A 12,777-nucleotide genomic window follows, 5' to 3' on the forward strand; every position below is an offset into this window, starting at 1 on the left:
AGGACAAAATGACATCCTGAACACACGACAAGATGGATGAGCCTTGAGAACATAATGCTGAGTGAAGTTAGCCAGACATAAAAGGATAGATATTGTATGATACCACTTTTATGACCAGCATAAAGGCATAATCAGAGGCTTATAATACAGAATTTAGGGGGCTTACAGATACATAGAAGCTAGAGATGGGTGAACTGTTAGCTAATGAGGTTGAACTCCAATGTAAGGAAATAGATAGGAGTGAAGGTGGTTCTCTAGTGGGTCTGTAAGTAATATTACCATATTGAAGATGAACAAGATTGAAAGGGGTTGTATAAACATACATCTCCCACTGACTCACACTAGAAATATGAATTAGTTCTTCCAAGAATTACTTCAAAGATATGATTCTTGCATATAGAGGGTTTAAATCCAGGGTATAGGGAAAAAACTGCTATTGCAGGCTATGATCGGCATTCAAAAGGAAACCATCAGCACTACAACAGTAACAGCAGAGGTAAATAATGTGGTGAGGGACAAGAGTTAAGAGGAGGTTTAGGTTTCCTATTTGGCGAGGGTGTGTTTAGTGGTTTTCTTTCTCTTGGGAACAATGAAATTATCTAAAATTGAGAATGTTGATAGACTGTGGACTTTGGGCTCTATACATGATTCCTTATTAATGCAGGTGGCTGAAGGATACACTGATGGAGAATTGGATTGGCTAATGATGGTGTACACTTACAAACGAAGGTTGTGCTGCTACAAAAAGGAACAAAGTCGTGAAGCATGCAACGATGTGTGATGAACAAGTGGGACATTCGGTGGAACAAAACAAAAAGAATGGTACGGTCACCTTTAGAAAATGCTTATAAGAAAACAGGGGCCTAGACTGTAAGCTTTTAGAGCAGACACATTAAGACCAGGGTGGTGACTATTATTTCTGGACTCTGAGAGGATGTTTTATATATATAACGTGATATTTAGAGATAATAATGAAGCCAAAGAGGTTGGGGTTAAAGTAATTCAGAATATAACATATTTTAGAACCACACACACTCTTTGAGACCAACGGAAGAAAGGTTTGTTTGGTCTGTGTTACGGTCATGCTCATGGGTCAACTTGGCCAAGTGGTGGTTCCTGTTTGTCTGGTTTGGCAAGTGCTGGCCTGTCTGTTGCAATGAAGACATTTCATGGAATTAAATCATGATCACATCAACTGTATCCACAGCTGTAATCAGCCAAGGGGAGTGTCTTCTGCAATGAGTGATGCTTACTCTAATCAGTGGAAGCCTTTTGAGGAGGATTCAGAAGAGACAGGCTCTCTTTCTGCTTTGGCTGGCGAGCCTCTCCTGTGGAGTTCGTCCAGACCCTCCATCGGAATCGTTGGCTTCACAGCCTGCCCTAAGCATTTTGGACTCTGCGTTCCCATGGTCACGTGAGACATCTTTATAGATTTTATATTTGTGAGTGTTCCCTGTTGATTCTGTTTCTCTAGAGAACCCTTAACTAACACAGTCTGGAATTGAAATTTTCTGTAGTGCATAATCTAATTCAACCCACCTATATAGCTCATTTGAACAACTGAAACACAGAGAGCATAGAGTAAGGAAGAGGCTCTTGAATATTGTATAGAGAATTGTAATGCCTGGATATATCCTAAGGAATATAAGCAAATAATCAAAAAGTATTGGCAAAGTCCCCTGAGGGATGGGAAAAAACTATGGAACTATTAAACCTTACCATCAGGGAATCCCCTGATACTGTGTCAAACTTTAGGGACACCCAAATGAACAGGCCATGCCTTCGATCAGGGGGCTTACTCATGTGAAGCTTATGTAGGTAGCGGAAAAGCTTAGACTACCTATAGGCATGCCTAACAGTTACTTCTGGAGGACCTCTTTTGTTGCTCAGATGTGGCCTCACTCTCTTTGAGCCCAACTCTGCAAGTGAAATCATTGCCCTCCCCTCTATGTGGGACATGACATCCAGGTGAAAGTCTCCTTGGAGACATGGGAGAGGACTACCAGGGATGAATACAGACTGGCACTGTGGGATCAACAATTCCATCCTGACCAAAAGGGGGAAAAGAAATGCAATTAATAAAGTATCAGTAGCAGAGAGAGAGTTAAAATAAAGTTGAGAGAGAGAGAGGCTACTCTGGAGGTTGGTCTTACGCAAGCTTCAGGCCGACCTTGCTATCTATCATAACCTGCCAAACACTCAAGAACACCTAGGGCAAGATATAAGATTCCACAAGGTTGCATGCACTAGAGTAACTTTCCAGGAACCTAAAACCTCCAGATGGGTCCCTGGTCCAGATAAGTCCTGAAATATAGCCCAGTCTCTCCAGAACATCAGATAGTTCCATCTCCCTACCCCATATTAGTGACAGGCCCTTCCAATATCAAAAATTTAGAATGGCCATAATCCAAACACCCCTAAAGAAAGGGATGGAAAGATCAAAAGTGATGGTGGAGTTATCTAGAGAAGATGGATTTAACAAATGAATATGAATGCTGAATCATTAAACTGATAGCTCTTTTAGTCTTCACTATTTTAGAGCAGATATAATTAAAAACCTGAAATTATGAAATTGTAACCCATGTCAAACTCTGAAATATGTTCTACAACTAATTGTGGTGCTGTGCTCTGAAATTTATAGCTTTTTTGTATATATGTTATTTTTCACAGAAAAGAAGGGAAAAAAGTCGATTGTGATGATCAAAAATATTTAAGACCTCTAGCTCCTATATTCTGGAGCAGCTAGAAGGAAAAACATGAGAGGATCGTTCGGCAGCGCATGACAAATTCTGGCATCTGTCCGGTAACTACTTGTTAAAGAGTGCTTTGAATACTACTGCTTTTTTATTTGTTTGCTTTGTATATATGTTACACTATACAATAAAAAAAGTTAAAAAAAAAAACAGTGAGATATCTTTTCATACTCATTAGAATGGCTATGATTTAAAAAAAAAGCAAAAATTACAAGTGTTTGAGAGGATATAGAGAAATAGGAATACTCAATCATTGTTGGTGGGATTGCAAAATGGTGCAGCCACTGTGGAAGATAGTTTGGCAGCTCCTCAGGAAGCCAAGGATAAAATTAGCAAATGACTTGGCAATCCTGCTACAAGGTATATACCCAGAAGAACTGAAAATAGGGACTCAAACAGATACTTGAACACTGATGTTTATAACCGCTTTATTCACAATTGCCAAAAGATGGAAATATCCCAAATGTCCATTAACCCATGAATGGATAATCAAAATGTGGTATATACATATAATGGAATATTATTCAGCTGCAAGAAGGAATTAGGTCTTGAAGTATTCAACATGGATATACCTTGAGGACAATATGCTGAGTGAAATAAGCCAGACTGAAAAAGGACAAATATTGTATTATTTCACTGATATGAACTAAGTACAATAAGCAAACTCATAGAGATAGAATCTAGAATATAGGTTCAGGGGATAGATTGGGGTAGAAAATGGGAGTTGATGCTTAATTTGTACAGAATTTATATTTATATTGATTATAAAGGTTTGGAAATGGATGGTGGTGATGGTACCGCATTATTGTGAATGTAATTATCAGTGCTGAATTATGTATGTGAATGTGGTTGAAAGAGGGTAAGTTTTGGGTCATTTATGTCACTAAAATGAAAGAAGATAGAATTTAAGACTGTATAACACAGTGAACCCTGTTAGTGGATAATGGTCTGGGGTTAATAGTGCAAGAATCTTTTTTTCATGAATGACAATAAATGTATGATATTATTACAAAGCATTAATAATAGGGTGGCATACAGAAAAAAATACATCTAATGCAAACTATAGACTATAGTTAATAGCATTATTTCATATTCTTTCATCAACTGTAACAAAGATACCACACTAATGCAAAGTGTCAACAACAGGGGGGTATATAGGAACATTGTAATTTTTACATGACTAAAAATTAATAATTAAAAAAAATCCATTATGCTAAGTGAAAGAAACCAGACACAAAGTACTACATATGGTATGATTCTATTTGTATAAAATATAAATACAATAAACCTATAGAGACAGAATGATTAGTGGTTATATAGGGCTGAGGAAAGAGAGAGGGATTGAGAGGTAACTGGTAAGGGATATGGGGCTTTTCTTTATAGAATAATGAAAATGTTCTAAAATTGATTGTGTTGATGAATGCACAAATTTGTGATTATACTAAAAGTCAGATTGTACACTTTGGATGGACTGTATGCTATGTGAATATATCTCAATAAAACTGCTTTTAAAAAAATGACAGGTTTTAGAAACCGATACAAAATATACAAACACAAATTTAAAAGTTAAAATAACCCCAATCCCATAAGATGTCTTCTTATACAAAATTTTTAAATAATGCCTCAGCTATTTTAACCAGGTGTTTCTTTATTATTAATAATAACATTTAATATATAGCTGGAAAACTGATAGTTATAAATCTGAGAGTTGTGATTAAAACACCACCTCCACCTGGTGGCGCCATTGCCAAACTACAGCTTCTGGTGTTTGAGCTGAAATAACTTAAAAGTCTAACTTTTAACTTAAATAATCAATTTTGAGTTGAAAGGTAACAGTAAATGTCACGGGCAGTAATAAACTGAATAGTTCTCCTAAACTTCTCAAAGGGCTTTTGGGGGCACAGAATAGAGAAAACTTAAAAGAAATGTTCAGCCTTAGGTGAGTGATAAGTGTAATTCAGCTTTGCCTCTGTGTTGTTCCATGTTAGGGGTCTGGCGTCAGAGAGCTTCGTAAGTGGAACATTCCTCCAAAACCCCAGGCAGTGGGAGCACAGGAAAGCATGGGCACAGTCAGTTACATGCCTTTCTGAATGTAATAAGGATTTTTACCTAGAATGGGTCTAAATTCAAACTAAGTTTAAGGGTTTTGAGGTTAAAATGCTTTAAAAATAATCTGACTCCATGGAAATTTTTAAAGTCTGTTGTGAACATTCTTAGAGCTCTTGCTGGCAGGGCAGTTTGTATATTTTCTTAGCAAATGTGCTGAAACCCTGTTTGGCTTATCTGCTTGTTTGGATAAACGTATCTAGTATTGGAACTGCCTTACTGGTTGACGAATTATTTTTCTAAATGGGTGGCGGGGCTTGGCACACGTGGACAAAGACATTCCTTGCGTTAAATTTCCATTTCCCTCATTTGGTGAAGGACACTTTTCCTCTCTCTTTGCCATAGAAAGCAATCTTTGTCTACCTTCTCATGTGTCAATAAATAACTGACTGAGCCACAAGCTTTCTCTTTTGAAAATTAAAACGATGCCCTTGACCTTTGAGCTGAAGTGCCTATAAGAGCTGCTTTACATGTGATGGTTTTCTCAAGCCAAACTCAACTGTTCTGCCTTATTGAAAAAGATTTCTACAATAAAAGGCAGCTTTTGATCTGTATTAAAAACTCTGCTGGAAAGAATGACGGAATAAGTGGGATAAAGTGCTTCCATCACAAAGCTTTTTCACTGTGCCAAGTTTTGCCTTCCCGTTACGATGTTCCAACAGGGCCCTGTGACAGTACCCGGAGTGTGCCTTTCCTCTCGTAATGGGACCACAGGATTGTGCTTGGGGGTTCCTTTCTGAAATGTTCTTCAGCTTCCAAAATAAAGATTTATAGGAAATAATTAATGGCCAATGAATCAAGACAGCCTAATTAAAAACAGACTTCATACTATGAAATCTTAACCATTTCCCACCTTAACCATTAAATGTACACTTCAGTGGAATCAATTACATTCACAAGGCTGTACTACCATTATCACTATTATGGTAGTTAAGACATTTTGCTGACCCCAAGTGGAAACTCTGGACCTATTAAGCAACAATTCCCCATCCCCTCTTTATACAGTAACCTCTGATCTACTTTCTCTATTGATTTGATTTTAAATATTTTATATAAGTGGAATTATATAATATTTGTCCTTTTGTGTCTATTTCACTCAACATAATGCTTTCAAGGGTCATCTATGTTGTAGTCTGCACCAGTACTTCATTCCTTTTTACCACTGAATAATATTCCACTTTATGTATATATCACATTTTGTTTACCCATTGCTATATCAATGGACACTCTGATTGTTTCTACGTTTTGGCTATTGTGAATAATGTTGTTATGAACACTGTAGTACAAATATCTATTTGAGTCCCTGTTTTCAATTCCTTTAGGTATAGGCCTAGAAGTAGAATTGCTGAGCCCTATGGTAATTCTAGGTTTCACTCTGAGGAAATGTCAAACTGTTTTCCACAGTGTCTTCACTACTTTATACTTCCACCAACAATGTACAAGAGTTCCAATTTCTCTGCATCTTTGTCAACACTTGCTATTTTCAGTTATTTTTATATAACCACCCTGATGGCTGTGAAGTTGTATTTCACTGTGGTTTTTGATTCGTATTTCCCTAATGGCTAATGATACTGAACATCTTCTCATTTGCTTATTGGCCATTTATATATCTTCCTGGGAGACTTTTCTATTCTCCATTTGCCCATTTTTGACTTGGATTGTTAGTCTTTTTGTTGTTGAGTTTTTAAAAGAGTTTTTACCACTTGTTATGCTATAATCCATTATTTAAAATCTGTGTGGAACTCTTATTTTATATTTTAACCATCAGAGCTATACACTATCACCTGGGCAAATAAGTACTAGATGGGAAGTAGACTTAAATACTATATCCCTACATAATATCAACATTTAGAGAAGGCAGGAGGATGACAGGTTCAAGGAAAGGGGGAGAAGCACAAAGTGGTGAAATACAGAGGGAGGAACAGGAAAGTGAGTGCTGACTCCTCATATATCCAGACCCCAAAACTAGGAAGTGGCCAAGCAATCACTGGCAGCTCCTTTCTGTTTTCATGGCCTTTACAGTCTAGAAAACTTGTGTAGGTAACAGGAATTATTTCAGGTCTGAAATACATGCACATACACACACACACATACACACAGGTACATGTATGTATGTGTATTTTTGCTTGTAAGTAGATATATCCATAACATATAGATTGCATACTTACTGTTTTAAATGGGGAAGTAGAAATGCAAAGGAAAATTTATGTATTTCACTACATTATTTTAGTTTTACTTTCCTCCTAATTATAGACTATCTTGTGAGCTACTATTAGGTGTTACTCTTAGAATCATAATGAAACCCATAAACATCAGACTAAAAATAATGCTGAAGAGCATTTTTTTTTTCACACTATGATAGTTCATTTTATTTGTTCAAGGGCTCCTATTCCAAGCATTAAACCAAGAATTTGCTTTGATTCTGCAGGCCCAAATTCATGTAATTAGGAAGATAAAAACAAACTGTGGTCCAGACTGGATGATAACTAATGGCTTAAGTTTAATCACATCACGGTTTTTAAATTTTCTACAGCATAGAACTCAAATGTCACAGGTCTTTTAGGTCCTTCTGGATGTCCCAGAGGGTATTTGCACTCTTCTTGAGTTGAGCAACTTCATCCTTCAGCTTTTGGTTGATTACACTGGTTAATCCCTGAGAATCCAGGATACATGCAGGCTTAAGAAGACTTCGTTCTCAATGCCATATACCCCCTTCAACATTGTTGACAATGGATGAATCCTGCGTAGATTTATGAACATGGATTCAATCAGATCAGCTACACTTAATCCAATTGCCCAGCTGGTATATCCTTTTAGCTTAATGACTTCATAGTCAACCACCTTGTGCACTTCCTTCCAATTTTCACTATCATTATCTGTTCCCAATTCTGGATTCAGTTCCTGGAGGGAAACTCCTGCCATATTTACTCCACTCCACACAGCCACACTTGAGTCTCCATATTCTCTCAAAATCCATTCAAGGCAGCTGCTGGGATGAATGCCAAGTTTTTCAGCCATAAAATAACAAAATTTAGCAGAATCCAGATTGCACCCACTTCCAATCACATGTGCTTGGGTAGTCCACTTAGTTTCCAGGTATCATATATTAGAATATCCACTGGGTTGAAAACCACAATTATGATGCTATCAGGACTGTACTTGATGATCTGAGGAATAATGAATTTGAAGACCTTAACATTTCTCTGAATCAGGTTGACGTGACTCTCCCCCTCTTGCTGACAGACTCTTGCAGTTACCACCACAACATTTGAATTAGCAGTCACAGAGTAATCTTTATCTGCCACAATTTTAGGTAACTGAAGAAACAAGCTTCCAGGCTACAGATCCATCATTTCTCCTTTAAGTTTATCTTTCAAAACATCCACAAGGGCAAGTTCATCAGCCAGAGACTTTCCAAGAATGCTAATGGCACGTGCCATATCAACTCGTCCAATACCCACTACAGTGATCTTATTGTTTGGAACTGTTGCCTCTCCTTCTGCAACTGGTGCAATCAGTTTTTCCTGTAGAGTGGCCACTATGCACAGGAGGAGAGGGCTCTCAGAAAGGCTATACAAGTCCAACGGTGAAGACAAAGCCAGCATGAGGAGCATTTTTGATAAACAATTTGGCCATCATTACTTTTCTTCATAAAAAGTTTTCAAGTGGTTTAAGAAATACCAACCACAAAGAGGGTGCTAAAAAGAAAAGTATCACTTTCTAAACTCTGAATTCTATTTTAAATAATTAAATAAAACCAACCTGGAAAATCCAAATAAGTTAAGTAAGTAAGCAAATAAATAATAATAAAAAAACCCTGTTGGTGTAAAGGAACATGGCATATTTTCTCTCTGAAAGTATGCCTAATTCATGGAAAGCTTAACTGCGATAACAGGTCGGTAACATGTAGCTGCTGGTAAGGATGGGCTAACACTAATGAAGCTGTAAGGACATCATAGCCAGTGAAAACATACAAAAGAACTGAGGCCTGGATATATCCTAGAGTATATTAAGCAAATAATCAAAAAGTATTGGCAAAGTCCCGAGGGATGGGAGAAAGTTCATGGAACTATTAAACCTTACCATCAGGGAATCCCCTGATACTGTGTCAAACTTTAGGGACACCCAATGCAATAGGCCATGCCCTCAATCAGGAGGCTTACTCTTATGAAGCTTATTTAGGTAGTGGAGAAGCTTAGACTACCTATAGGCATGCCTAAGAATTACTTCTGGAGGACCTCTTTTGTTGCTCAGATGTGGCCTCGCTCTCTCTAAACCAAACTCTGCAAGTGAAATCATTGCCCTCCCCTCTACATGGGACATGACATCCAGGAGTAAAAGTCTCCCTGGCAACGTGGGAGATGACTCCCAGGAATGAATTCAGACCTGGCACCATCGGATCAACAATTCCATCCTGATCAAAAGGGGGAAAAGAAGTGTAACTAATAAAGTATCAGTGGCAGAGAGAGTTCAAATAGAGTCCAGAGGCTACTCTGGAGGTTGTTCTTATACAAGTTTCAGGTAGACCTTGCTACCTAGCATACCTGCCAACCCCCAACCAGGACCATTCTAGCCAATCCTAAAGAACACCTAGGACAATATATAAGATTCCACAAGGGTTCCAAGCACTAGAGTAATTTTCCAGAAACCTACAACCTTCAGATGGGTCCTGGTCCAGATAAGTTCTCAAACCTAGAGGGCCCAGCCTCTCTGGAGTATCAGATAGTTCCATCTCCCTACCCCTATTACTGACAGTCCCTTCCAATATCAAAAATTTAGAACGGTCACAGCCCAAACACCCCTAAAGAGAGGGATGGAAAGATCAAAAGTGATGGTGGAGCTATATAGTGAAGATAGGATTTAACAAATGAATATGAATGCTGAATCATTAACTTGATATCTCTTTTAGTCTCCGTGTATCTTAGAGCAGTTAGAAGTAAAAACTTAACATTGTGGAATTGTAACCATGTCAAACTCTGAAATATGTTCTACAACTAATTGTGGTGCTATGCTTTGAAATTTATTATTTTTTTGTATATATGCTATTTATCACAAAAAAGGAAAAAAAGTTGATTGTGATGATAAAAAACATTTAAGCCCTCTAGCCTCCTATATTATGGAGTAGCTAGAAGGAAAAATCTGAGAGGATTGTATGGTAGCCCATGACACATTCTGGGATCTGTCCTGTAACTATGTGTTGAAGAGTGCTTTAAAAACTTTTGCTTTTTTATTTCTCTGTTTTGTATATATGTTATAGTATACAATAAAAAATTTAAAAAAAAGAAGTGAGTAAATGTGAGTTTGGGCACCACAATCATGTTCAAAAGTAGGTCATCACATGATGGATTGTTCATTTGGCCTAAATGTTAGGCTTAATCTATGCAAGGCCACACTAGTAAGATTTAACAGTGCTAATATCTAACATTTATTTATTACTATGCATTAGGTATCGGGCAATGACTTTCTTAAATATTCTTCTTTAATAATTCAACAAACTCAAGACATAGATAATTTTGTGTGTGAGAGGAACTGCCACCTGCTATATATCCTTCCCTTTTTTCTTGTAGTAGGATCCTGATTTGATCAGAAGCAGCAATATGTCCAGGTAAGACTACATCTCTAGCCTTCACTGCAGTTGGATATGTCCATGAGACTAAGTCCTGGGCCTGAGACATACAAAGAGGGGCTGAGTGGGCCTTTCAGGAAGGCTCTTTAAAGGGAGTGGACTCAGCTGGGAGGTACTCTTTTGTTCTCTCCTCCTCCCTTTTCTCATTCGAGATGAGTCTTGGTGCTCTAGACACAATAAACTGTTCTGTAAGGTTGGAGCTCCAGGAGTCATGCTGGACCAGTAACTGACCAGCCCTGAAATGTTTATCTCTAGACTTTTTTATATAAGAGAATAAATCTTTGCATTTTTAAGCCACCACTACATGCAACTAATATACAAAGAAGATTAGGGAAATTAAGTTATATGTTCAAGGTAACACAGCTAGTAAGGAGCAAAGATGTTCTCGCAGGTCTGACAGATTCTATGGTTCACACTTTTAATGACTCCAAGGACTAATATCAGCTCTACAAAGGCTGTACCCTTGTCTGCTGTGTTCATGGCTGCCTCCCTAGTGAAAATTCCTCAGTGTCTTGCACATAGCAGTACACAAAACATACTTCTTGAATAAATGAGTGATTTTGTTATACTCCCTCACTGTCACATAGGTCTCTCAGACAGGAGTTTAAAAAATATTAAACATTCATGAAAAAAAAATATTGTTTCATCAACAAAATTAGGCTATCAGTGAAATGACAAAGAAAATACATTTTAAACACCGAAATAAATTAAATCACATCAATTTTTAAGAAACAACACAAACTATTTTCTTACCTATAGTTACATCTCCCCTGATTTCACTCTCTACACACACGACTGCTCCTGGAGCAATCTTCACACTGTAGGAAGAAAAAGATAACATTCACCATGGCAAGGTTTAACAATCTTGCTATAGATGTTATCCTGACAACGTAGCATGAAAAGGTTAAGAAAATTTTTTTTTCCCCCCTTTGGTTGATTTTTTTTTTTATTAATTAAAAAAAGAATTAACAAAACAATTAGAGATCATTCCAATCTACATGTACAATCAGCAATTCTTAATAACATCACATAGTTGCATATTCATCATTTCTTAGTACATTTGCATCGATTTAGAAAAAGAAACAAAAAGACAACAGAATAAGAATTAAAACAATAGAAAGAAAAAACAAAAACAAAAACAAAAACGAAAAACCTATACCTCACATGCAGCTTCATTCAGTGTTTTAACATAATTGCATTACAATTGGGTAGTATTGTGCTGTCCATTTCTGAGTTTTTATATCCAGTCCCGTTGTACAGTCTGTATCCCTTCAGCTCCAATTATCCCTTGCTCTTTTTTTTTTTAATTAACGGAAAAAAAGAAATTAACCCAACATTTAGAGATCATACCATTCTACATATGCAATCATTAATTCTTAACATCATCACATAGATGCATGATCATCATTTCTTAGTACATATGCATTGGTTTAGAAGAACTAGCAACACAACCGAAAAAGATATAGAATGTTAATATAGAGAAAAAAATAAAAGTAATAATAGTAAAATCAAAACAAAACAAAACAAAACAAAACAAAAACCTACATCTCAGATGCAGCTTCATTCAGTGTTTCAACATGACTACTTTACAATTAGGTATTATTGTGCTGTCCATTTTTGAGTTTTTGTATCTAGTCCTGTTACACCGTCTGTATCCCTTCAACTCCCATTGGCCATTATCTTACCCTGTTTCTACCTCCTGCTGGACTCTGTTATCAAGGACATATTCCAAATTTATTCTCGAATGTATGTTCACATCAGTGGGACCATACAGCACTTGTCCTTCAGTTTTTGGCTAGACTCACTCAGCATAATGTTCTCTAGGTCCATCCATGTTATTACATGCTCCATAAGTTTATCCTGTCCTAAAGCTGCATAGTATTCCATCGTATGTATATACCACAGTTTGTTTAGCCACTCTTCTGTTGATGGGGATTTCGGCTGTTTCCATCTCTTTGCAACTGCAAATAACGCTGCTATAAACATTGGTGTGCAAATGTCCGTCTGTGTCCTTGCCCTTAAGTCCTTTGAGTATATTCCCAGCAATGGTATTGCTGGGTCGTATGGCAATTCTATATTCAGCTTTTTGAGGAACCGCCAAACTGCCTTCCACAGTGGTTGCACCCTTTGACATTCCCACCAACAGTGGATAAGTGTGCCTCTTTCTCCGCATCCTCTCCAGCACTTGTCATTTTCTGTTTTGTTGATAATGGCCATTCTGGTGGGTGTGAGATGATATCTCATTGTGGTTTTGATTTGCATTTCTCTAATGGCCAGGGACATTGAGCATCT

At 37.3% G+C, this 12,777-nt stretch overlaps 1 protein-coding gene and 2 pseudogenes across 4 annotated transcripts in view; all 3 read right to left on the reverse strand.

The window, feature by feature from the left end:
• Window positions 1–11,281, reverse strand: part of LOC143669698 (small ribosomal subunit protein eS1 pseudogene) — a 26,437-nt pseudogene extending 15,156 nt beyond the window's left edge. The window contains exon 1 of the transcript XR_013168992.1: window positions 11,239–11,281. The product of XR_013168992.1 is annotated as a small ribosomal subunit protein eS1 pseudogene (transcript). The remainder of the gene's footprint in view (window positions 1–11,238) is intronic.
• DCTN6 (dynactin subunit 6) overlaps window positions 1–12,777 on the reverse strand; it is a 53,080-nt gene that overhangs the window by 25,827 nt on the left and 14,476 nt on the right. For both annotated transcript variants that reach the window (XM_077144291.1, XM_077144290.1), the window contains exon 2: window positions 11,239–11,303. In XM_077144291.1, the coding sequence (XP_077000406.1) occupies window positions 11,239–11,303 (65 nt within the window). The remainder of the gene's footprint in view (window positions 1–11,238; window positions 11,304–12,777) is intronic.
• LOC143669695 (L-lactate dehydrogenase B chain-like) overlaps window positions 1,021–12,777 on the reverse strand; it is a 26,125-nt pseudogene continuing 14,368 nt past the window's right edge. The window contains exons 2-3 of the transcript XR_013168991.1: window positions 11,239–11,303; window positions 1,021–8,557 (exon numbers count right to left, since the gene is read on the reverse strand). The product of XR_013168991.1 is annotated as an L-lactate dehydrogenase B chain-like (transcript). The remainder of the gene's footprint in view (window positions 8,558–11,238; window positions 11,304–12,777) is intronic.

This window comes from Tamandua tetradactyla, chromosome 26 (assembly GCF_023851605.1).
Source record: "Tamandua tetradactyla isolate mTamTet1 chromosome 26, mTamTet1.pri, whole genome shotgun sequence".
NCBI lineage: Eukaryota > Metazoa > Chordata > Mammalia > Pilosa > Myrmecophagidae > Tamandua > Tamandua tetradactyla.